Source organism: Dermacentor albipictus, chromosome 6 (assembly GCF_038994185.2).
Source record: "Dermacentor albipictus isolate Rhodes 1998 colony chromosome 6, USDA_Dalb.pri_finalv2, whole genome shotgun sequence".
Classification (NCBI taxonomy): Eukaryota; Metazoa; Arthropoda; class Arachnida; order Ixodida; family Ixodidae; genus Dermacentor; species Dermacentor albipictus.
Genome location: NC_091826.1, coordinates 83,618,430 through 83,645,694, shown reverse-complemented (window position 1 = coordinate 83,645,694; position 27,265 = coordinate 83,618,430). Strand labels below are relative to the sequence as shown.

Below are 27,265 nucleotides of genomic sequence, written 5' to 3'. Positions count from 1 at the left end.
GTAGATGCGTGACGTGGAAAGGAAATGGACCAATTGTAACGGAATTTAGCTGGTTAAATGCGGTAGGAAAGACACGTAACGGCGGAGTGCTGGGGTCGAATGCTACAAAGCTAAAACGAAGCCTGCCAGCGGTTGGTCCGAAAGTTCTTCCTAGCATATGAACTGACAATTGAACGCGGCAAGTTAGAAAACAGCGTTACCTGCTTACACCGCAAAACTAGAGCAGGTCAAAACGATATATTGCCTCATGGCATAACATGTGCCACTATCTACTTCTGACCTGCCGAGCTAGTTATCATTCACAGCTACTGTGCCTGCGAGCAAAAGCACATTAGCGCGGTATATTCCTACCGGTTAACGCTAACCCTTAAAAATGCTACTAAGCTAACAAAAACAAACAACTGAAGCATGTATCACTAAATTTATTGAAGCACCTGCCTAAGCGCAACTAAACTCCGCGATTTGAAACGCCCAATAGTTATTTAAAATAATAAAAAATGTAAGCAATGGTCCAGGGAAGAGTGGGGTCGTCCCGAGTGAAATGTTTCGAACAAACCGGTATCGCTTCAGTGACATTTTCCCGATGTACAAGTTTATTGTTTATTTCGTTCTCAGATGCGCGTTGTGTAGGCTTCTTTCAGGAAAGGATGAAATTATACGTTGCTTTCTTACAATCACCATGACACGCGCAAATACCTAGTACAGATCAAACGTTTTTCCACAACCATTCTCGCTTCCATTTTCGGGCTTGTGCACGGCTGCATCCTAATGATTTGAGTAATACGAGACAAATTTTCAGCGCTTGCTGTAATAGGAGAACTTGTTTCTCTTCAAGCCTAAACCTGGATTCTCTGGTTCGCGGTGCGGCCGCCAGGCGCCGAGCGATAACGGGGAGTCGAGATATCGAAGTGAGTTGATTATGACGCGCGCGCATGTGCGTCGTATATAAGAATATACTTTAGGCTACGATTCATGCTGCCGCTACTGACGCATGCCAGTGCGTTCTCAGCAACTAGCTCTCGTGGTGGTGCGTCGAATGCGAATGGCAATTTAAGACTATTCATTACCCCCGAATCAGGACTGTGACTGTTTGACAGCTCCGAAGAGCTGGTCACCTAACTATGTCACCAGAAGACGCGGTGTCAATGGCTCGGTGCGCTCAAAAATTCAGGTGACCGATTCCACTTCACTGTTTTTGTTCTCCATTGTGACGTGTAGGCATGCCTGACGTGCCTGCCCCGCTGGCGTGCATCAATACCCATCACAAGAAAGGGTTCGCTCGATAGTTCGGTCAGGTCTTGTTTTTGTAATGTTTTTCCACTGGTGTGCCTGCATACAATTTTCCACATCGCGCAGAAATTCTCCTAACAAACGCATGATTGGTAGGTCTTTGGAACGCAATATTCACGTTACATTGGAGTAGTCAAAAATATCCGGCGTTGCTCTATCAGCGCCAACATTCCATCACTTGTAACAAGTTAATATATTCGCATAAAAGTTTTGCTTTATGGCCGTATTTTATGCATATGGCTACCTCACTAGTCATGTAATAATGGCGTCATGTTAGTTTTCATGTCATCGTCTTTAAACATCAACTAAATATTGCCTTGAACAGCAGAATGTGGACATGCTCATCGAGAAACAACGAGGCTGGATGTGCACGTTGAAACAACTACACACAATATTAAAACAGAAAAATGAAACGCTGTCTTGAAACTAGTGGCAGAAAAAGCGGAATGCAAATAACGAAAGTCCACTAAGAAGCACTGAACGATGCCAAGATCGGAAACACATGGTTTTAGAAGTTCAAAACGTTTCGCAGCCTGATATCCTCTAGAGACGATGGCACAACGTGTAGTGGCCAGAAATCGAGTGCATTGCTTGAGGGCACGGTGGATGCTGACGCAGTACCATCCACCAAAGTAATCGGCCCAGTGCTGCACGACATGACAGCGTATGCTGGCCCGATCTTTGTTTTTGTAGCGGAGATGCTGGAATCAGTAGATGGGACGCCTTGAAATGATTCGCTTAGCAGAGAGCACGCGAGAGGCAATTTTCTGCCTTGGTGGGAGCTCTTTGCAACTTCAGTTGTGAGGTCTACGATAGGCTACTCCCACTTACTGGGCCCCATCCTTATAGCATCTACATTGCATTTGAACGCCTCAATTCATTCAACCAACAAATTTGATCCTCTAAGGCGAGCTGCTTTTATTTGACGGCTCACAACGTCGGTCCGTCTTCGTAGGACATCCTGGAACTATTTCGTTGTCATTACTTTACTTTAACCACACGCAACGCTGACAGTTTAAAGAAATTGTATTACTGAAACTTCAGAAAATTCGTTTTAAATAAAGCCCACACGTCTGTGAAAATTACACCTAAATGACAGCGGAAATGTTTCAATGAACAAAAAAAATCGTCACAGACAGAACAAATTTTGAGATTTTTTGGCAGGAAAGGGATTCTCTATAAAAAAGCACTTAACCTGGTAAGACGATATTAGGATTCAGCACTGCGTGATGAGATTACTTAGAAAGGGTATAAGAACACTCACAGAGCAGCAGGGCGGTCACCATCCTGCTTCCTATCGACGACCTTGCCTATAGCACATCAAGCACGAGCAAGAGAACGCGCATGGCCGAGCAGGAGCAAACCAGACAGTTTCCTTTAAGGCAAAAAACTCTGGAATTAAAGGAATAAATTCTTACTGCAGTTTTGGGCCTTTGTCACGGCACGTAACAAATACGTGTAAAAGAGAGAGCGCGCAAGTTTCTATTCGTCCTCGCACCTGGTTACTAGCAGTTTGAGGCGTCGTGTTAGGCTTCAACACATTCGGGATCGGTCCATATTCCCGATTTGTTTCCTTCCAGTACCATGCTCCTTGTAGACCCTGTACGGCTTTGTACCGCCTTCAGCATTGGCCCAGATGATACATGTTATAATGCTTCTTCGCCGGAATAAAATAAATTGTCACCGTGAGCGAAGAGCCCACGGTTCAAGAAATAAATTGCCACTGTAAGAGAAGAGCCAACGGTTCGAGAAAGCTGCTCGCTTTATTAAATGAATCGTCCACTTCACGACAAATATTGGTTGCAGCGAGGATACTAAGATAGCGTTTCGTGTTTCAACGCGTACTTTTTTAGAAATCAGAGCCGTCAACAAGCGTATATGTAGACGTCGCTATATGTGGACAGCAAGTGCCTGTCAGAGTTGTGTCAGTTGGCCTTCGGCGACAAAAGCACCCCACTACGCCAGTGCGCGTGCCCGATGTCTTGACGTTTTTGTGAAATTCACCTCTACTTGTCGCCTCTTACAGGTCACATCCACCCACCAATTTGGACCACCAAATTCGACTACCTAGCACCTACCCCGAAATCTATAGAAAGGGCTAAACAAAGCATTGTGCTGTCGTAACGCACAAGCTCTGGTCACACGCACTCATACTATTGCTCGCCTTACACGAAAGCACCAGTTGATCTCGTAGCACACTCCAGAGAACACAAAACTGCGCCTAGTAGCCCAGCTAGCCGCAAAATCGCCTTAATAACATTGATTTCGGAACTTCCTCTTCAACCCTCGATTAGTACCGGCTGTTTACCCACTCTCGGACTCCCTGTCGTCAACTTTAGTGGCGCTTGAGGACATCGGTCGCTCTGTGTCCAGATGTTGGGATGCTGTCAGCCGACCTGGTGCTTGGAGCCCACAGCCCGTACTACACGCTACACCAGGAAGATCGTCAGTCAATGCTCTGACTTCACGTTGTGCGACGCAAGGGTGACTTGGCCTAACACCTTATAAGATTCCGAGCACTAACACAATATTTTGCCGATTGCAAGAGAGGAGAATAGATGTCAAGAAGGCCAGGGAGATCGGCATGAACTACTATACACTGGCCTGCTCCTTTCAAATCATGTTTGTCTTGCAGTGCTTGACAGCGTAAACGTCAGCGCCTTCATCTGTGACCCAAAGAGAATGCATTCACACAATAGATGTTGTAGAATGTTTAACGCTTGGCAGAATTTGCACCACTTGGGACTGTCCGCACGTCCGATAAGAGTCATGAAGAATAAATCTGTCGTACATTGGTTTAGCGTAATAAAGAAACTCCCAATTCCTCCTTAAGTACGAAGCATGGATTGCAGTGACGAATTACTAGACAGCTATACGAGGTAAGGATAGTAGTTTTATCGGCCTCATAAGCACGCGAACATTCGCTTACTAACTAAATTAACAAGGAAGGTGCCATGCGTGCAAAGATAGACATGAGTACATCTCACTCTATGACCGCTGTAACTCGTTGTCAAAACACTGGAGTGAGGAAGCGAGGCAGCAGCGAGCGATTTGACCTTCATGCCACCTCTCGCTTCAGCGCGAAATAAGCGTCGAAAGCGCAGCGCATACGAAGCTACCAGTACCCGGCGCGTTTTGTCCACATGGCAGATCGCTTTCAAGATGGGGCGCCCGCGTGGCCGCACCGTACGCAACAGCAGCACGAGTAGAACACCCTCCCACCAACCCTACTCCCCTCCCCCAGAGCCTAACGCACGACAAAAGATGTCACGCTTCTTCCCCACTTTCATTCCTTGGACTTGCGAGATTCAGCCGCGATCGTCGGCTGAGCCTCGCAAGCTTTCATTCGCACATTCAGCACACGGCGCGCGCCAACCATGTTATCGTGCCTGAACTTTATTCAGAATTCATGACCACGTCGATGCTAGAAAAGCGCCTGGAGTGTCCGTATTATTGCTATCCCCATAAAATCTCATAATGACAAGTACAGATTATGTAGTCTTCAGCAATACGGTTTGTCCCTTCATTCCTTGTGTGCTAGTCTTGTCACCATCCACAGTTATCATGAAATGGATTTTGTCCGATTTCGTATTTGGGTTAATAGTTGTTCAGAAAGAATTTTCTAACATTACAAAGGTTCGACACAGTAAAATAAAGCTGTACGGCTCTCTAATGCTGCGATAAAAAGCGATGTTACAATTCTGTAAGCCACACCAAACGACGCATTTGAAGCGGGCAAAATTGGTGTTATACTGTTCGGAAATATCACCCCTTATTTGTGAGTTAGACTTTCGCCAAACACTCGTAAGCATTCGAATTCACTCCCGTAAGTTGTATACTCCGTGACACATTTGTGCACTTCAAATGCTCTAACAGGTACAGTTTACACTATTGCGATATTTCTTTTTTTTGTGCAGTTAGGGATACATAAACTACTCGCGTCGATCTTTTCTGAAACTTCGCAATTGTCAAAAACTTGCTTTATGAATTGAACATTTTACATTTAAATTCTGAATCACAAAATTATTACAATTTACTTTTCACCAATCCCACTAACTGCATTCACATTGGTCATAAAGACGTTTACTATCATGCATTTCAAGAAGAAAAACGGAAGTTCTTTCCGAGCTAAATCTTTCTCTTAAGCTCACTAAAATGTACTAAGCATGGAAAAATACCGACTTTCGATTTTGTTTTGGTATTTTATTTTCACTTCTTTCTCATTGCTCTACAGGCTCCTGTTGGCGAAAAAGTGGAATACAATAATGAATGCATGGTAGTTATTGCAAAAATACGGATGCATTGCTGTATGCGGGAGATGCAAACTTTACAGCATTACAAGCATTCTTCTCTGTTGCACACCCATTGCTGTGTTTTCGCACTCCGGTCAAAAACATTTCAAGCATGGAGGACGATTATTATACAGCGGTTCGAAGCAGAAGACGAAGAAGAATTGCTTTGTCGCGGAAGAGGGCCGAGTGTTTCCCGCCTCCAAGCACCGACGCCCTGAACAAGAGATGGCGAAGGATTACTACAAGGTGCTCGGCCTGAGCCAGGGCGCCAGCGAGGACAGCATCAAGAAAGCTTACAGAAAACTCGCGCTCCAGTACCACCCCGACAAGAACAAGTCGCCGGACGCTGAAGATAAGTTCAAGGAGATCCGTGAGGCTTACGAGATTGTCAGCGGGAAGAAGCAGGTCAGCGACTGGCGAGGCGGGCATTTCCACAGGAGGAACAGCGAAAACAGCGGACCCTTTTGGCCAGGTGACGCCTATGCTAGCCACGGCTACGGATATAGCAGAAACTTCTCGTGGAACTTCTGCGCCGACAGCTCCTACCAGTGGGCCTTTCGGGCCAGCTACAGCTTTCAGCAAAGCTCCAGTCAAGGTAGTTTATTTCGACGGTTTTACAGTTCTTTCAGCCGTACACAGACGTATCAGAGTTCTGGAAGCGTGCACTACCAAGGCACGACGCATCCCATGCAAGCGGGTTCAGGCGCACGTCATTTCGAACAAAATAAGCATGGCGGGCCACATGCTTCCAACTCGCGGCGGTCAGTGAGGTACGGTAGTGACGGCTCGACAAGCCAAACCCCGAAGAGGCACAGCACACCTGTTGAACGAGATCTGTACCTGACTCTGGAAGAAGTTCTACAGGGCTGCAAGAAGAAGATAAAAACGACCTGGCTCGTGGGGAGTGCAGACGCCAGAAATTCAAGGGTTGAAGAGAGGCTACTCAAAGTGAGCGTGAAGCCTGGCTTGCCAGAGGGATCGAAGGTGGCGTTCACGTGTGAAGGCGGCGATTCGCAGCAAAACACCCCCTGCAACGTCGTCTTTGTCATCCGCTACAAGCCTCATCCATTTTTTAAGAGAGAAGGGGTCGACATTTATTATGTTGCGAAGGTCACGATCGGACAGACTCACTGGGGGGCGAACATAGAGGTTCCAACGCTGACTGCAAGCAAGATCTCGCTACCGCTAAAAGGAGTCATTCGGTCTGGTGCCATCAGACGCATTCACGGCCATGGCTTGCCTGCTTCTGAAGATCCAACGAAGCGGGGAGACCTTGTTGTCATATTCGACGTACGGTTCCCGGTTGCCTGAAATCTGATGTGCAATGCCGGTAGAAGATCAAACAGGTGCAGCGATGGCGAAATCGATGAAATCTGCAAGTCACGCGCCACCGGCAACGAAAAAGAAAGTGAAATAAATTTCTTTGTGTTTCAAGAATTCCTTGTACCATGTTGGTTCTCAACATCGTATTAAACTTCACATATCAAATTCACAGTAAACGACAGTGAATTACTTTTCTACAACAAATACGGGTGGCCGCTGATGAAAGATTCGTGCACTAGAGAAACCATACCTTAAAAAAGAAGCATATATGAACGCACGCCAAAATATTTGAAATACAAAAAAATGTTGGCGTAGTAATGTAATGCGGGCGTCACTATATCTTTGACAATTGAGGTTTAAAGGAAGGTTATGTTTCAAGGACTGTAATTTATAGAAATTACTGAAACGTGGCATTAGCCATACGTTACTGCTACATGTGCGAATATCATTATACTCTTGAAGTAGTTCATTTTAAGTAATGAAATGCTTCAAATGTGTGAAGATATATAGAATGAGCGCAAAGCAGGAAATTAATACATACGCTGCACTTTGATAATGTTGTATGATGGGAAATAATGTTCTAACGAAGATAAGTAGTGAATATTTGCAGTGTTACGCATAACTTTCTTTTGTAATAAATAAACCTTTCTGATATTTCTTTGCGTAGTAGCCAGCCATACCAAACTGCAATAGTTAATATGTAAAGCAAACGGTGCGGAATAGATTTGTAATTTTGCTTGCACTGAAATAACGGCACGACAACGTGACAGCGCTCCTGGACGCATTGAACGTTTTTTACGCAAGTTGTTAATGATGGAAGCCAAGTGAAATACAAGCTAAATATACTGCCAGAAGTTTTATGCTCATTGACAATTTCAATTTTGTGTATGTCCCAGTATATATCCTGTTCAAAGTTAATTACTTTATTTCGGGCACGGAAAAAAAGTATCTTTCCTTTAGCTGGGTTAACTTTAAAACTGAATGGGACGAAAATGGTAGTTTCCCAAGGACGTACGTGACTACATCCTGACACTAGATCGCTTTCATTAGGGCCAGACAGCAACTAGGGCTGTAATTCGCATATAGAATAAATTTTGAGCTTCTATCAATATTCACTACAACGTTTACATGTACATTAAACAAAAGAGGACCTAAAATACCGCCTTGGGGAACGCCACATTTGATAAGGAGTGAGGGTGAATGACAACTGCCAATATACACACACTGACACCGGTTGGTTAAATATAAACGAAATCATTCGAGCTGCCTGCCGCGAACCCCGTAATCTGAGAGTTTTTGTATAAATATATATATGCGTGCGATGCTCTTGCACGCGTAATGCGAAGATGTGGGATCGTTCCCCACTTTGCGGCAAGTTGCTTTTTCATCCACTTTCAGTTTGATGAATTTATAACTTCTTTATTTCAATTAGTAAGCAAAAGTAATTTCCACTGTGTTGTCCTTGATTTCTTTGTTTGCTGGCTTCTTATGTTCGCCTGGTGGACTATAAGACTACGAGAATATAACTACAGCGTGCGAAACCACCCTGTAGCTCTGAACCGAGTTGCTTACCTTCTATCGGGAAATCATAGATGCGATGACACGCTTAGAAATAGCGAGTGCTGGATACTGTTTTCTCAGCAGCACCTATCCGAGGCACAAGAGGAGGACACCGATTTGTCAACAATCGCGGAGTCACACGAGGATGTGGGGCACAATTCTAAATTTTTTCATGCGAGGAGGCGCGTTATAAAGCGCCGTAAATGAAAGGAAAATCAGCGAGAAAACAACAAATTATTAGTTATTCCCGTCTCACTGCGTTCGTAAATTGCGCCCGCTATGCACGACACACTGGAGGGCGCATCGGTCACCAATGCACGTTACCTATTGTGGAAGTACGCTTTTCGTGCCCGAAAGAATGGAGAGTAGTGTGCGCTCGAATGTCGTGAACTACGAACTCTGCCTACAGCATAATTACAAAGATGGCGCCGAATAAAACAACACACGAAGAAAGGAGACCCGAGACAAGAACGTAGGCGCCTACGTGCTTGTCTCGCGTCTCCTTTCTTCGTGTTGTTTTATTCGGTGCTGTCTTTGTAATCATGCTTAACCACCTAGCCCACCAGCACATGCTCACTGACTTCATCTCTAGTTCAGTGAGCCCTTTTCCTTGTTTCACTCGCGAACCTTCGTTCGTCGCTGCTCTCATTGTTGCCGGCGCCTACGTGCTTGTCTCGTGTCTCCTTTCTTCGTGCGTTGTTTTATTCGGCGCCGTTTTTGTAATTGTGCTTAACCAACTAGCCCACCAGCACATGCTCAGTGACTGCTGCACAAGCTCCTAGGGTGCAAATATTGGCTGCTTACGCCTATTCGGCCTTCTGAGGCTGTATTTCATATAAGGTCGGAATAGATCGCATCGCTCCTTTATCAATTAAGGCAGCTGGCGACCGATATATCTTGGTCGCTGTTGACTGCTTGGCAAAACTTGTATACAGAAGTTGCTGCTGTACCGAGTGTTTAGACTCGGCTTGGACACGCACGTCAAAGTCGCCCCGCAATAAATGCGACTGTTTTTCAAGACTGCGGTGGTTGCGCGAGAGCATTGTCGCAGCAGCTGCGTTAACCAGGCCTAAGTACACAGGAATATTGCGACAGTTTCCGTTTACGAGCACCCGAAGTAGAAAAAAAAAGCGGTTTTCGAAGAGATCGATAAAAAACACCTAATAACATTGGTTAGTATTCGTACGAACCGCAAGTATTTAAAGATGCCGGCAATTAGCATTCAGCTAACCACTCTGGTTACAGGCTTTTCGATGCTTTCAGAAACCCAGTGCGCACTTGCTTCATTTTCTTTAAAAAATATTGCCCTCATGCAAATCGCACTGAGAGCGGCGTCTTTGGCATTGCGAACCCTTCGCGAAGTGCAAATACTGTGATGCAGCTTCAGACTTTGCACTGCATAAGGTTTAGGTAAGAGGCGCTGTATTGCTAACCAGTAACATCAGCGGCCTCGAGCAACTTGCCCTTGGGGCACAATTTCCTTCCTATCTTCTCACATTAAATCCAAATACGTTTTCATTGACAAAAAAAGCATAGATGGCCCCGCACTTTGTGCAATGCAAATAGGGTGCCCGTTATTACTTATTCACCGATCATTTATTTCCAGTGGCATAGAGAGCCTCCTAATTTCGAGCGCCCGCTTCGCGCTACGTACTCTTTCTTAAGAGCGGTGTGGTCAGGCTCACGTTGCCGAGAACGGCTAGCTTTACCTTTCGTTGGTCCTCCACTTAAACGTCATAGAAACAAAGGAGTGAAAAAACACAGCCCCCCCTTTTTTTTTGCGCTCTCCTAACAAAAGTTCCTTGGAGCGAAGTATCTCGCAGTAAACCAATCTATTTCTGCTGGGCTAACCTCACTTAACTGGCGTAGAATTCAACTTACACTCTGCTCCAGTTGAGGCCTTACGTAGGTGCACTCGTACTCCCGCTATACATCAGTTGTGCTCTTCGAATTTGCAAATAGGTTCCACTTTGTTGGCTGTGCTGTTGTATAACCATGTTCAATGTTTCGGCTTACTCATCGAAACGCGCTTGGAACGATATTACGGATGTGATGCAGCGTCAGAGGCAAGAAGATCAACCGGAAAATGAGTGGACGCTCTAGATTATTTGTTCCACTGAAGGTCGATTCAGTCAGTGAACCAATTTGGAAACATGATACGCTTACTAAGTGTGCCATATGTGGGACCATATTCGGTGGGTGCCTGGTGACTGAAGGTAAAAATAATGGTCCCGCTTGTAAACTTCAAGAGTCTGAAAGCGTGAGTCCCTGCATGCACTTTCAGTAAAACTAAAGAAAAAAGCTAGAAAAAAGTGGATGTTTTACTTAAGCACCTCTAAATGAGTGTTGGTATTTTTCGTGTATTTTCCTGTAAACTTGCCCGTAAACTTATCATGAATTTTTTTCTCCAAGCCGCCTATTTTCCTTTCTGTCTGGATGCAACAAAGCCAATGAAGGCACTTGAAGAGACAGATACGTGACCGTCTAACCAATGTGTTCTCTGAACCACTTAACAAAAGGTAACTCGGGGGTGGGCTTGAATGTCAGCAACTCATAAATATAAAAAAATAAAGCGGCACACTGAGAAAAAAGCTGTAGGCGGTGCAGCTAATTATTTCACCATCCATTAGGACGTCTTTGCTAGCGGCTTACTGCCTTCACTAATTCAAACTTAGTACGTGCTCTTTTTAACAATAAGTTACTATGACTTTCACAGACCGTTTGAAAACTGTTACTAGCTAATTACTAATACAAGGGATCCGCGGATGCACTGCGGTGAAGTTCGTAAGGACAGCTTGACTCACGATTAACGCCTCAAATGCTGCTTAGCGGCGGTCGTAATGGCACATTAGAAAAACTGTCGAATATTTCATTATGTAAATATAATAGTTTTAGGCTATCCCGTTGCAAATGCAGAAAATGCTACTATACCGGTGCCATTACTGTATACGCTTCGTAACATGTAGCTCTCTGTACTAGTCATATGTACCAATTTCTTTGCGCATTATATGCCACAACCTGCGCCGTTACTCCTAGCGGTTACTAGGATCTTAGTAAGCTTTGTGGGAATTCCTTACTGCTGTAGACACATGTAACTAGTACGGTCCTTTTGAAGAGTGTGTAGAAGCAACCTTTTGTCCCCATAGGAAGTGATATATTGGAGAACAACCTTAGAATACACTGTAAGCTGCTCCCACAAAAATGCAATGCGCCTACTCTTCCCCTCTGAGAGAGAGTCGAACCAGCTGTAGACCGCTGACAGCCTCATGACCATGCTCTGCTAGGGAGCTACTCTGCAAGAGTCCACCTAGTGGACTGTCCATTTCAGCCGTTCCTGATTGGCTTGGGCCGCTCGTATATTCCTCACTCGTACAGCTCCATTCAATCAGCAGCGGCCGAAATGAACAGTCCACTAGATGGACTCTTACAGAATACCTGCCCTAAAACGATTCCTAAGCTAATTGGATAGTAAAAGCTCGTTGTTTCGAGCTAAAATATTACCTCTGGTTGTACAGTAATATCAGGATCATCAGTAATATTTTACCAGGCGTTCAGGTTTTATCCTAAAAGCTATGAAACCAAGACACATCTTGGCGCTGAAAATAGCCGTCCATACGAAAAGGTCCATGATGCGGGAAAAATAAGCGTACCTAATTGACTGGCGCATGCAGTAAACTGTGTATTGCTGCAAGCGCAGCTCTCCCGTCATCACCAACAGTAAGCGTACTATTTTCAGTACACTGATATTCTCATCGTTCTGGCTCAACAAGTCGCAATAACGTATCGCTGAAATTTTTGCACCTGCCGACAGCCAACGGAGGATGGAGCTTTCCGTGCATAGTTACATTTAGTAGCCTGCAGTGCACTAAGAGTACATGTGACCTTTTTGATAGTGAGTACACGGGTTGGTCGCTGCTTCTTTATTGGCTGAGCTATTACCGTCAACTTGTAACTTGCTTCCGACTACCGTATCGCCAGCACCGAAGTTTACAGGGGCTGCGCACTTACAAAGGCAGCTTGCGCAAATGAAAAAAGAAATGCGACAGCAGCACGTCGAGGCACAGCTACTGCACAAACACGAGCAACCGTGCGTTCACCGGATTCGTCGTCTCAAGGGAAGGATTTTGATTTGGAATGTCGGTGAGGTGCTGCACCTACAGACAGGCCAGAACGCTGGGAAATGGTACCGAATGACAAACACTTGCTCAGCGCACAAACTTAGATCAATGCACAGGTTGTAAGGAAGTTTGTTGTAGCACGCACCTTTTGGGGAGCTGGGGTGCTACAATGTAAATCTATTCCAAACTTTCCTATTCCAATTCTGCAGTCAGCCCTCAACGATCGGTCGAAAAGATTTCGGGCTGCCCCCAACTTCCCCTGTCTATCATGCAACATCACGAAAAGTGCAATAGCTCCCCATCAGATGTGACGTGTACACTCGGAATATGCATGTCTAAACCGAGCAAAAAAGTTATAATTCGTCATTCGACGGCCTTTTACTATTATCCCTCTGGTTCTGGTCAGAAGTTCTTGGGCTCCGCCCGCTTCGCACATCTGTCATGCAACGGCGCAAAACCGCGAAAACTCGCAGAGTCAACCTGATGTATACGCGTTACATGCGCATTAATAAGCCGAACAAAGCAGATTTTTTTTTTCTGAATAGCGAAAGACTGTCCCGTTCCGAAAGGAATAGAACATGGCTACCCGCCCGATCACTAACGCACTCGTTACTCTCAGATGCCATTGATGGATGGATGAATAACTTTCTTGTGGTCCGTCGGTGCGCGCGATTAGGCGCAGCGGGCCGCTCCCACATCGGGACAGAGAGGCCATGCCCCTCCGCCCACGTCGCAGGCCCGATGGACAGCCTGGAGCTGTGCTTCAAGGTCCGAGCTGCGTAGAGCTCGGTCCCGCTCTCCCTGGGTGGTCCTGGCCCCCGGCGCCAGGGGGCCAGCCCCGAGCATGTGAGCAAGGCTAGTTATATCCTTACAGTAGCGACACGCATTGCTAGGGTGCGCGTCCGCAAAGATATTGTGCAGGAAGGCCGGGCAAGGGTAGGTGCCCGTCTGAAGGCGCCTGTACGTGACTTCTTGTGCTTTATTGAGTGCTTTGTGCGGTAGTGGCATGGTTCTCTTGAATAACTTATAATGCTGGGTGAAATCGTTGTAAGTGAGCACGCATTTATTTCCGTATTATAAACATTTCTGCGTGGCACTAAAACGTTATCGAGCTCTTTCAGCACATATACGACCTCGCTATGCCAACGTTTTCTTGTTGACGATCCTTTTTTGCGGCTTCCTTTTATTGCACGCCGCCGCAATTTTCGGCCAGCCACTACGAGCTATCTGAAAGGTAGGGGGCCAATCGCAGGCGCCTGCACCACCCTTTTCATCCGGTTATCTAATTTCACTGCGCTGTCTCGGCCCCATCGAAGCCCTCTCCACTTGAGCGTGCGTCTCGTCTTTTGTCAGCTAATCAGATAAAATAAATCGCTTCATGTAGGCAGGGGAACATGCAATTTCAAACGCATGCTCTGGCGATGTCTCTCGTTACGAGAGGATAAGAACATCATTGAACAGAAATGGAACTAGGCCATCATGAGCTCGGAATATTATCGGCAGCTTTGAACCGTCCAGAGAGCCTGCGATGCGGCGGTTAGGTTAGGCCTAACTGTGCCCAAGTGGGAGCGGCCCGCGTTGTCGTCCTAAGAGGCGGCGCTTCTCAAGATCCTTTTAACAAAGTTCTTCGTATCGTATCCGTGCATAGCTAACGCTGTTTGTTTTGAAAGCAAACAAAATGGCTTCCAATGACCGAGAAGAGCGTTTGATTGGGCTGTTTAGGCAACGCTGCAGCTCAACGCCCGAGACTCGCATCAGCGATCAAGTAAATTTGACGTCAGGAGATACGAGCCAAAATAGGTGGGAATAGTTTTACGTCATAGGGCCCCTCATTGCAAGAATGTTTGGAGTATCCATCGTGCGGCCACCTCGGTGGTGAAGTCGGTTCGCACGTCTCGTCTACTACAGCACTAGCTACGTTTTGTGGGGCTTCCGCAAATGCAGAACGATGTCGGAAATCAAGTAAATCGAATTACGCCTTACTGCGCAAACCACGTGTGATAGTGCGGGGTCATTCAGAAAAACTCGGCCTGTGGTCGAATGAAATTCTTTGTGATATATGAAAATTATGTTCGCGTTCGCGTGCATAAGCATTTCATTGTTAGGTTGTCGCCGACTGTAAGTGAATATCATATGGACCGCAAATAAACAGGGGGACAGCGAAAAAGAACACAAGGACGACACGGGCGGTACGTCGTTTTTGTGACCACCCGTGTCGTGTTTGTGTCCTCTTACGCGTCCCCGTCTTTATTTGCGGTCAATATGATATGCAGTAAACACCAGCTAGGCCGAACTGAAGTTCCTCTGAAGACTGTAAGTGGGCCTTTGCTGGAAGTCCTTATAGTAATGATTCTTCGTCGATCGCCTGTGTCCCATGGCCGTACCATCGCTTCAACACTACCACGTGAGCCGTGTTGGGTGCGCGCTAACATATGTCACCGCCACAGCTGTATCGAACCATGGCTGACTTTAAAGTGAAGCCGGTGCAACGCAATATCAGACAAGAAAAGAAATCTCTAATCAAGGGCTAAACACGCGGCGAAGTTAGGCTTTCGTACATTGAGTGAGATTTACTCAGGTTAACTTTTATTTTAAATGAATTGATAACTAAGTGTCAAATATGGAAGAACTTTGACGACGCCATGTTGTTGGCTGTTCTATTAGTATTTGATGCCGAGCACGCCGTCACCGTCACCTCAGGACAACGGCCGTACACATACTTTTATCATCTGCTCGCCGCGGTTGCTTAGGGGATATTGCGTTACGCTGCTCAGTACAAGATTGCGGGATCAAATCCCGGCCACGGCGGCCGCGTGTCCAATTGAGCCAAATAGAAAAAAAGAACGTCCCTAGACCGTGCACTGTAAACTGAAATAACTCCGAGGTGGGAGTATAACGCTTGTCCTCTAGCGACCCCCCGGTTCGGAGTTTATTATGCTCCGTATGATCGGAGTAGAATTTTTACTCCGTGCGAGCGGAATTCTTGCGTGGAATTATGGGACTTTTTTTCTGTCTTTTTTCTTCTTTTTTGCTTTGCAATGGACGGAGTTTTTTTGAGGTGCAACGGGAGTATAAAAAGAGGCATCGCGTGAGTTTGCGCATGCATCTTTACATACAGAGGCTGTTGGTCAAATTTCGAAATATGCACACGAGACCGCGTCAAATTCGACGAAACAAGTCAATGAAAGCACATACATCATGACATACATAAACGTTTCAGAAACGCCCAATGCAGAAATTTGAAAGACACTCCACGTACACGCGATACTCAAGAAGCAACGGTGCCAGTATATATAGCCACGATACTGTGTGCCTCGAAACCGCCTGGGGAGCAGCTGTGCTGCTTTCAGAATTACGACTCACATGCTTGTTTATGCGAGATGTGCCTCTCTGATATTAACAGAATACCTCAATCTACACAATACTGTTAATTCAGAATAGTGAGAGAAACAAGTTAATGGCGCAAATTTTCACAATTAGCATGCCATTCTGTGAGTGCGGGAGCGACTTCGCACACTGCCGGCGTTCGCGGCCAAAAAGTAGTGCGTTAGTTACAGTAAGCAAGAAAAATGTAAGTGCGTCTGCTTCAGAGCAAAATTAAATTTTTGCGATATAGTGGTAGCGCAGCAACAAATTATTACGTGTGAGCATGACAGCCGACGTAACACCGAAAAATGCGCAGTCGTACATATTATACACCGCACTACTTGCTCCGCGTCCAAGTAATATCTCTCGGTTGTGAAAAGGAGCTACATCGCTGATCTGTCGAGTGAATCCTTAAACTCGGAGCCAGCAGGCATGCGTCTAAATCAGTGTCTCGAATAGAGCGTAATGTTAATGCAATATCGGAAGCAATGACGTGACCAAAACCTATATGTGCGATAACAATTCGATGCACATCGCTCAATAAGAAGCTTTATTTACAGTACGCATACTTATGTCCTACCGTTTTTCTTCGGGTGAGAATATCCGTTCGCAGATACATAAAAACAGTTGCTTGCACTCCGATCTTTCTCACTGGCAACACAGCACCGCAACGAACTTGGGGTACGCCATTCATGTGCGATTAGCACGGACGTCGTCGCTCGAACAGTGGCTGATGTTGCCATTGCTACGCGGTCCTTTCAAACATTACACCGGACGTTGTCAGCATGTACCCAAAAGGACATAGAAGTCGCATTTCACGTACTGAAGAACACAATCCAGGGTCACGCAGCACGAAAACACAGTCAGAACGTGAGCCGACATCACGAGCCGCAGTGAGCAGCTTCGAGGTATACCTAAGCCTTTTTCCGCACTTGAAAACGTTGCTCTTGCAATCATCGTTGTCAGCAAAGTGATCAGAGCTAACGTACTTGAAGCTGACAAACAGCGAGCTTCAGGCATGCCTATAACACTTTCTGGAAGGATATACAAGAAACAAATTGACGAAACGCTGTCACGGAACGACACTTCGCAAATGTAAACAAACCGTCAGCCATGAGCACTGCCGACTCCGGCGAATACGCCTGGTCGCTGGCGAGGCGCACAGCCTCATGGGAAGCGCCACGTGATCAACCTCTTTCGGCGGAGGGGAGTTTTTTAAAACTCCCTGTCGGAATTTCACGGGAGAACAAGATTTTTAAGCGGAGTAAAGTCGTGTCATGTCGCCCTAATACTCCCGCAGCTAGCCAGCGGAGTGAAACGAGGGAATGGCGCTGGTTTGCTCCCATACGTCGGAGTAAATACTTGAGGAGAGGATGTTTTAGGGCACATCACCTCTTAAAAACTCCCAGGTGGGTTTATTTTCGTTTACAGTGCATGTTTTGGGTGCACGTTATGGAACCCCAGGTGGTCTAAATTATTCCCGAGCTCTCCAGTACGGCCTGCCTTTAAAAAAAAAGCGTCGTTTTGGCACGTAAAATCACCTAATATAATTTTTTATCAGCTTTGCGTTGAGATCACAAGTGTATACAGGATCAACCTCACAATATAAGCAGTCATCGTTCTCAAGCAGTCGTGGAGAAATTTGGCCGTTTCTTATAATGAGAATGTTTGTAAATTGAAACAAGTCACACAATAGGAGTGTATTGCTCAATTCTAAAAAAAAAACGCATGCTTGTAGAAAACAGTGACCAGCACAGTCCTAAGGGGAAAATTCGATAGCCCTCACCGGCAGCCTTAAACTTAAGCATCGTATACCATTCGGCATAATTCGAGCTCTTGAAGAAGTTTAGTCATGCGCTCAAATGTTGGTCTTGCTCAAGTCGATATACATAACATTATGTCCTCATCTATTCCAACATGAACACGGACTATAGTCGCTTCATAACAGGTGGGATGGGCCTAATTTATTTTCCTTGGGATGTGCACTGGTTATTTTTACTGTCAAGCTGTGTGTGGCTAGGTTCTCAAACTGTCAGCGTTCGTCTATCCAGTCGCATCGACAGAGAAAATAAAACGTCATAGTCTACCCATGGAGCAGTCGTTGTGCGGTGTTTTCTTCTGACGTATTCTCATCACCCTTGCGACGTTATCAGCAGTGGCACTTCGTACGTGTTATGGGCACGAAGCGCGTAGTTCGCACTCAACAAGGAGAACGAGCCCTCAAAGAGCGCCGACGTGAACAAAAGCACGCGTGAGCGGGAAACAGACGGAGAAACCGCTTCTGCCAAACGCACAGCGGCCCACGGGTCGGTACCATCGCGTAGCTGCTCTCTTGCCCATGAAGTACAGAAGTTCCCTAGAGCGCCGGCTACAGCAGCAGCGAAAACATGTGCCGCGACGGCGGGCGAATACGACCCACCGAGGAGCAGGGCCGCGAATTCCAAGCGCAAGCATTGCGCCCGTCAGGACCCGTGAGTTGGAAAACTCAAGGCGTCTACGTGGCTACGATCCGTTGGAAAAGTTTCCCTAGGTTGACGGCGACGTTCGAGAGGGAGTTTGCGGGCAACCCGTATGCACCACGTGTGGGGTGTGTGATCGACTGTTGGTTTGCCGAAGACATGAGCACCGTCGGCGACGTGCGTGGTTGACATCGGCGTGAACGTGCGGCGGTGGCTTTGCGGCAAGTGTGTGCACTCGAGGTCCTGACGGGCACGACGCTTGCACTTCGCGGCCGCGGCCCGCTCCTCGTCGGTCGCATTTGCTCGCCGTCGGGGCACACATTCTCGCTGCTCCTGCAGCCGACGCTGCAGACGGGCTGGGCCCTCTGTAGTACCTCTTTGTTGGTGTACCACAGCAACCACCAAGCTATGGTCACTGTGGAAACGAATGAGAGAAAATAAAAGAATACGGTAACAACCACAAAGTTACGTGCATGTGTCTTTACTCAATCAATATAACGACATCTATATAAATCAAGATATTTAGCACAATAGTCATCACAATAATACAGCTTCGCTGGTTATCCTTCTTCGCAGAGTGGAGGGGCACCACGTTTCTTTTTTTTTTAGCCCGCGAGACTTATCGGTCTCCGTCATCATCAGCCTGGTTACGCCCCCTGCAGGGTAGTCCCCTCTCCCATACTTCTCCAACTACCCCGGTCATGTACTAATTGTGGCCATGTTGTCCCTGTAAACTTCTTAATCTCATTTACCCACCTAATTTTCTGCCGCCCCCTGCTACGCTTCCCTTCCCTGGGAATCCAGTCCGTAACCCTTAATGACAATCGGTTATCTTCCCTCCTCGTTACATGTCCTGGCCATGCCCATTTATTTTTCTTGATTTCAACTAAGATGTCATTGACTCGCGTTTGTTCCCTCGCCCAATCTGTTCTTTTCTTATCCCTTAACGTTACACCCATCATTCTTATTTCCATAGCTCGTTGCGTCGCCCTCAATTTAAGTAGAACCGTTTTCGTAAGCATCCAGGTTTCTGCCCCGTACATGAGTACTGGTAAGACTTATCGATACCGTGGTCCAAAGCAGAATTTTGGTGGCAAGGAAGAGTTCGCGTTTCATTTATTTGGTCTTACAGAACGGGGTTTGGGAGCAGTGAATTTCGATCACGCGATACTATATATTTCGGCTCTTTTCAGTATTTAGTACCGCCCACGCGACAATAATTAGTACCACCCGAAGGCGACTTAGCTTAATTTCCGCGCTAGGCGTTGAGAATAGAAGTGAAAAAGTGAAGAAGCCTGATGGCTACAGTTTATGGATAGCTTGGGCCATAATTTTGCACGCAGAACACAGTCCTCAACTAACGAAGCTATTAAAATTGGCTCCGCAGATAAAATGGCGTAGTTATGCCATCATTAGTTATAATATTGCGCCTTTCAGACCCTAAAATTCATCTAAGGACTTGTGTTCAGGGCAGGACTCTTGGAAGAGAAATGCACGGAGGTTCATATCAAATGGCGAAGATGTCAAAAAAGGAAAATGTACAGTATTGGAAGCTGCAGGTGTGAATTTTAGTATACTGCTAGCATGTATTTTATTAGCCTTATCGAACATTTTACCCATGCATAGAAATACCATGGCTCATCGACTAAACTGTGCCTGTGCCACGTTGGCAAGAGTATTATTCTTCTGCTAACTTAAAGTAATCTTGGGCGCTATAACGTAAAACTATTCCAAACTTTTCTATTCCGATTCTGCTATCAGCCCTCCGCGATTGGTCAAAAACTTTTTTCGACCACCCCCCACTTCACCTGTTTGTGACGCGGCGTTACGAAAACCGCAATACCTCCCCATCTGATATGATGTGTGCACACTGATTATGCATGATTTGACAGAAAAAAGAAAAACAGTTATTTCTGATTCGACCCCTTTTCGCCATTAGCCCTCGGCTATTGGTAAAAAGTTTTCGGGCTGCACCCACTTCACCTGCCTGTCACGCGACGTCATAAAACCGCACGAACTCACCGCGTCAAAGTGACGTGTACGCGATAAAGATGCATTAATATGCCGAACAAAACAGAATTTTTTTCGGAATAGCCGCAGGCTGCCCCGTTCCGAAAGGAATAAAAGATGGTTGCCGCCGATCGCTGAGACGCTGGCTACTCGCACCTGCCGGAGAGCATGGGTGTATTTGCGTATAATAAAACTTCTTGCGTGACCGTGTAACGTTTTCAGGCACTTTCGGCACGTTTACTACCTCATTCCGCCAACTCTTCTTTGATGAGGGTCAATTTTAGCGTCATTCTTAAGCTTGCGTTGCATGCCGCCGCGATTTTCGACCACCCACCACAAGCTAAGTAAGGGAAAGCCGACCAATCGCAGACGCCGGCACCACCCTCTTCATCCGGTTGTCGGTTTTCAGTGCACTGGCTCTGCCCTAGTGAATCCCTCTCCACTTGAGCGTTCTCCTCGCCTCCTGTCAGCCAATTAGATACAACAAGCCGCTCAGTGTAGGCAATGTTATTCGTTTTTCAAGCAAACAAAAGGGACCTTCTATGAACGAGGAGAGCGTTTGATTGGTCTGTTCAGACAACCCTATGGGTGACCGCCCGGTGCTAGCGCCGGTGGTTACGCAAATTTGATGTCAGGAAATTGGAATATAAATATATTGGAATAGTTTTACGTTATAGGGCCCCTTCTCCATGTCTTTCTTTCTTTGTCCGTCTTGCTTAAGCAGTGCTTTCATAAGCTGACGTCAAGTGCCAAGCACGTAATCTCAATCATTCAACTTATATATTGCGCGAAGCAATAAAAACATTAGACTTGTTAGCGCTCGCGCTGAGTTCTCCCTGTCTTTTTTCTAACTTTTTGCGTTCATACCACGCCTTACTTTGTTATCCAGCTAGCGAAGCTTTGAAAAACTATGCACGTAAAGCAGGTACAAATAAAGGCGGGTGTGTATGTTTATAACATAGTTGACTGGGCTTCAAAGCAAAATATGAGGTAATCATAACAGGACAATGCATTTTCTGCTAAGGGGCTTTTTTTTCTATCGCCATACATCATTATAATATAGTTATGTAGGGAGTGTTGATATACTTAACCAGAACAAGGCTCCTGAGTTTTAAAGACCATAAAAAAATTTATGTTGAAGCTTTGCTTGTCCTATAGTGTTCTTTCGCTTCTCAATCGCAGTGGCCTTTTTCATGCCATAACGTAGATGACAATAGTGTCTATTTTGTTTTGTGCTTGTGGCTCTTAATGTGTATTTCTTGCGATGCCACCTTTCACCGTTCTCATTTTTTTAACATACAGCCTAAGCGGATTGCTATGTCGAGGCATACAGATTTCATTTATTTCATTTATTATACCCTCAAGACCACAAGGTATTACAGAGGGGAGTGGGGGAAAAAAAGGTTACATAACAAAGAAAGCAAAGAAGGCAGCAAGTGATGTAGTCATACACATGAGACGTCCGAAGCGATGGTGTTGATTATGGCCGTACGAAATTGTGCTTGGTCTTCAATTGCAATCAACTCGGCGGGAAGGTGGTTCCATTCTTGACACGTCCTAGGAAGAAAAGACTCTTGACAAGCTCTAGTGTGACACTGCAAAACTCCAACTTTGTGATGATGATCAATGCGAGGAGAAATGTAGGTTGGGGATGAAATAAGATTATCGCGCAGATATGAATTATGGAAATATATTTTATGAAACAAAGCCAGGCGAGAGCATTTGCGACGAGCAGAAAGTGGTGGAAGTTGGAGGATGTTTTTCATGGAAGTTACGCTAGCCATGCGGTTATAATTGCTCAGGATGAAACGCGAGGCATTATTTTGGACACGTTCGAGAGACTGGATCAGCGTCTCAGCATATGGGTCCCAAATTGACGAAGCGTATTCCATTTTACTCCTAATTAGCGTCTTGTATAAAATTAACTTTAATGATTGCGGAGCGGAAGAGAAGTTTCGGCGGATATAACCTAACATGCGGTTACTTTTATTGATTACGCTGTCGATGTGTAAAGACCAAGAAAGAGTAGAGGTTAAATGGACACCTAGGTATTTGTAGGATGTAACTGCTTCCATGGCAGTATTACTAAGGTAATAGGTTGGAAGAGGAAGTTCACGGCGGGTTACAGGCATGGTTTTGCACTTATATGGGTTTAGTTTCATTAACCACAAGTCGCACCAGTTACAGATAGCGTTAATGTCGTTTTGCAGAATGTTAGCATCATCGGCGCCAGAGGTTTCACGAAGAATAACGCAATCGTCGGCAAAGAGATAAATGTTAGAAGAAATTTCATTGGGTAAATCGTTAATATAAATCAAAAAAAGAAGAGGGCCTAACACTGAACCTTGAGGAACGCCAGATTCAACAGGGCTAGATGTGGAGAAGTGGTTATTAAATGCAACGAACTGGGATCGATTAAGAAGAAAGTGCTCTAGCCATGCAAACAGATTAGGGTCAAGATTTAGTTTACTAAGCTTAAAAATGAGTAGTTTGTGACATACCTTGTCGAAAGCCTTTTCAAAGTCAAAGAAAACACAGTCTGCGCATGAACCTTTATCAAGAATAAGATGAAGATCGTGAGTGAACGAAAGCAGTTGTGTTTCACAGGACAAATGTTTGCGGAAACCGTGCTGTGCACGTGTGAAGAATGAGTTATCATCCAAGTGCTTAATTAAATGAGAAAACAAGATATGTTCGAGTACTTTACAAGGAATGCTAGTGAGGGAAATGGGGCGGTAGTTATGAGGTGAGCATTTGTCGCCGGACTTGTGAAGTGGAACCACCTTCCCAATTTTCCAGTCTGCAGGGAGCTGATGAGTGTCCAAAGATTGCTGGAATATTTTTGAAAGTAATAAAGATGAGTAAACAGAAGTGTTTTTCAAAAACTTTGGGGTAACCAGGTCTGGACCAGGGCTTGACGACATCTTTAGGTTTTTAATTACATTTTCTACACCAAGTGGCTCGATCCTAATAAAATCCATGACCGGGTAACTGCAGCTATTTAGGGTGGGAAACACAGGATTAGGACACAGGACGAAATTACTGCAGAATATGGAGTTTAGGGTTCGGGGACATTCAGCATCCGGTATTTTTGATCCACTAGAATCAGCTAAGGTTATTGTATCATCTTTGGAAGGGTTTATGATGCGCCAAAACTTTTTCGGGTCTTCTGTAAGTATTGTAGGCAAAGCGTGTTCTTGAAACATACTTTTGGCGAGTTTTTTAGCTGCTATGTAAGCTTCGTTGGCGTCCTTGTAAGCTTCCCACTTGGATACCACGCGACATTTTTTTGCGATGCGGTACGAGCGCTTCTTACGATTGCAAAGCCTCTTTAGGTGAGAATTAAACCAAGGCGCCTTAGAGTTCGACGATATAATACGCGACGGAATAAACTTATCAGTTAGTTCATGTACTTTGTTTTTGAATATGATCCAGTTATTGTCTACCGTGCGATCTTCGAAGTTACTGAAAAAGAGGTCGAGGAAATTTGATAATTCCAAGTTTATATCGTTAAAGTTTGCCTTGTCGTAGTCATATATTAACTTTTTTTTAACAGCCGGCTTTGACAGAGGAGACGTAATGTTAAATGAAAGAACTAGATGGTCGCTTACACCAGGTATACATGAAACATTCGTAATAAGGTCAGGATGAGAGCATAGTATCAAGTCTAAGATATTGGCAGTACCCTTTGAAATTCTTGTTGGTTTAGAGACTAGTTGAGTTAAAGAAAATAAAGAACAAAGATCAAGAAATTCACTACACTTTGAAGAATATGGATGACAAGCAGGTGGATCAGCATTCCAATTTATATTCGGGAAGTTAAAGTCCCCCATTAATATAACAGGTGCTTTTGGATGCAGCACAAAAAGTGTGTGTAGTGCGTCATGAAGTTCGGCACTGAAAGAAGACGGGTAAGAGGGAGGGCGGTAACAAACAGCGAAAATAAATTTTCGATGGCCTAGGTCAACGCAGGCGCACACTATTTCTAGGTTGCTGTGAAAGGTAACGTGATGACAAGGCAAAGATTTCGAAATGGCAAGCAGTGCACCTCCACCGTGGCCAGCCATGCGATCACAACGGAAGATATGAAAGCGGGATACGTCAAAAATTTCACAGTCGTACACCTGAGGATGCAACCACGTTTCAGTTAGAGCGATTATACCGGCATCGCAGTTGTCGACGAGAGAGTTAATTGCTTCGCGCTTGTTTATCACACTTCTTACATTAGCAAGAAGCACTGTGATATGTGCTGATGAAACAACGCCACTACCCCTCTCGTGTTCCTACGTAGCGAAGGGACTGCCGGAACTAACAGCTGTGGCCGCGCCATCAGGCAGTGCATGCGTGATTTGCCTGACGCAGTCACTCGTTGGGTCATACAGGAAGGATTGCCTACCAATAAAAAGCTTATTAAACCTTATCTGAAACGGGGGAGAATTGGGCTGGCGCTTACCAAATTCGATAAGCTTTTTCCTTGCGTGCCTTGTAGCGGGCGAGAAGTCCTCAGAAACAGAAATGTTGTTAGCTTTCAGCCTGCTCCGCGAGGAAAGTATGGTTTCCTTGACCTTAAAGTTCGTTAATTTCATTATGACGGGGCGGCACTTCCCGTCTGAAAAAGCTCCGATACGATGCGCACGTTCTACCGAGTTCGGTGGCAGATCACGTTCCATCGCAGACGACAAGGCAGCGATTGTTTTCTGTTCGGTCTGCAGCCATGATTCACGGGAGTCGGGTATGCCATAAAAAATTAGGTTGTTACGCCTTGTTCTGTCCTCCAGATCATCTAGACGAGCGATAAGGGTAACCTGCTGATTTTCCAGACTTTCTGCTGATTGTTGCACTTTGACCAAGTCACTACAGACTTTGTCAAGCGTTTCGGATTTCTTTTCTAGCGATTCCAGGCGACGGTAAATGTTAGTTAGCTTGCTTTCAATAACTTGTTGGCTTGTTTTGACGTCCTTCACGTCCTTTTTTAACTCGGCCTGGCCTTTGGCAAGCTCACCTGTTGTTTTTTTTATGTCTTTTAGCATTTGTAGGACAGAACAAATTTCATCGGACTGAAGTTCATTAGCATTATTAGAAGCAACGACATCTTGGCTTGATTTTTGTGGTTTTGGAGGCCCTGGGTTTTCCTCGACATCGCCACATTTTACCAACAGCAGACTCATATTAACGCAGTCGCACACAATATCAAAGAGAACAAGTGGGCAGGGGAGCAGCAATAGGGAGCGATTGTCACTCCGTCTAGCGTACAAAGCCAAATTGTTACGCACCTGAGGAGCGAAGAAATGATGCATGTGAAGCATACTGTCATAAGCGCTGCTCCACTGCCCACTAAAGTGGTAGACCATCCGCGCGTTGCTTTTGTAGAGGCCGGGACTGGGCGTTCCTTCCGGTGTAGTCGTCCCAGAAGCGATGAGCTTCCTGTCCAGCAGCCAACTGTGTAAAGGCGGTTCATAGGTCTCAGCACGTGTGCTGTCGATGAAAACACGTTGGCCATGATCAGCAAACGCGCAAGCGCCAGCCTGAGGGTAGATATGCAGGGGCGCAGACGGTGAAACAATCGCCAGGATCAGCAACACCTGAGGAGCGAAGAAATGATGCATGTGAAGCATACTGTCATAAGCGCTGCTCCACTGCCCACTAAAGTGGTAGACCATCCGCGCGTTGCTTTTGTAGAGGCCGGGACTGGGCGTTCCTTCCGGTGTAGTCGTCCCAGAAGCGATGAGCTTCCTGTCCAGCAGCCAACTGTGTAAAGGCGGTTCATAGGTCTCAGCACGTGTGCTGTCGATGAAAACACGTTGGCCATGATCAGCAAACGCGCAAGCGCCAGCCTGAGGGTAGATATGCAGGGGCGCAGACGGTGAAACAATCGCCAGGATCAGCAACACCTGAGGAGCGAAGAAATGATGCATGTGAAGCATACTGTCATAAGCGCTGCTCCACTGAGGAAGGAATCCACTGAGATGAGGAATCTAGATTGGTAGAACTCCCACCTGTGTACAATTGATTGCAGGGGGTATTTTACTTGAGACGCGTAGGTTACGTCGTATTGAAGCTATCACAAAACGGAAGCCGCACGAAAAGGCTCGCAATTTGAAACGAACCTCGGTCGTGGTCAATTTAGCCTCGTGTCCAGCTTTTTTTCTTCTGTGGAGAGTTCCCCATGGCTAGATATCATTTGTCCAAGCCTGGAAGTTTTTAGACAGCGTAGCTCCTGGCATTTATGAAGGCCGCTGGTTCAAGACGGCGGTAGCGAGGCTTGTTTGGACCGTTCTCGTTTTATGACGTTTCACATTTTTCCTTATGGCAACCCGTAGGTAACATGTGCGGAACTTCTCAAATAATGGACGATGAACAAAACAGAGCAGAGAAATATCGGCTTCAATAACGCCATGTGAAGGCATCAGTTCCTTTATTTAGTTGAAGGAAATGACACCTGAAACCAAATTGGCAAAATGCTCTTAGATGACTTATGGCATGAGCAGTGCGGTAAAAAAAGTTTGTCGATGAGCAATTTGGGAACGCATTCGTCAGGACCCTTTCCCCCAAGACCCTTTCCTGCCACCGCAATACACCCAGGAATGAAGTTGTTCTCTTTATTTTGCGTAAGGGTGATTGGTACGTTGTTTCGGTGACAGCTTGCTTGATATTTTTGGAAATTACAATAATAATTTTGCGCATTCCTTATTTTCCACAAAATCGTATCTGTGCCGCACAATTGCTTCCACGCAGTGCAGTTCGGTATTGGCAAACGGTCTGAAGAGTTGGTTCCGAAAAAAACAAAGGGCACCTGAATGAGCTCTTGAACCATCTATTTCAGATAGTTCGCATGGCTACTCTTTGT

General features: G+C 45.7%; 2 protein-coding genes across 4 annotated transcripts in view; both read left to right on the top strand.

Annotated features, from left to right (window-relative positions):
- The window catches only part of LOC139061254 (glycine receptor subunit alpha-3-like), a 293,459-nt gene that overhangs the window by 59,490 nt on the left and 206,704 nt on the right, over window positions 1–27,265 (top strand). The gene's annotated exons all lie outside the window — the stretch shown is intronic.
- LOC139046941 (dnaJ protein homolog 1-like) lies at window positions 5,711–7,019 on the top strand. The gene has a single exon (XM_070520870.1). The coding sequence runs from the start codon at window positions 5,808–5,810 to the stop codon at window positions 6,891–6,893; it is 1,086 nt and encodes a 361-aa protein (XP_070376971.1). The 5' UTR covers window positions 5,711–5,807; the 3' UTR covers window positions 6,894–7,019.

What these genes read in the sequence shown, in the direction of transcription:
- LOC139046941 (XM_070520870.1), top strand. Translation starts at nt 5,808, where the DNA reads ATGGCGAAGGATTACTACAAGGTGCTCGGCCTGAGCCAGGGCGCCAGC.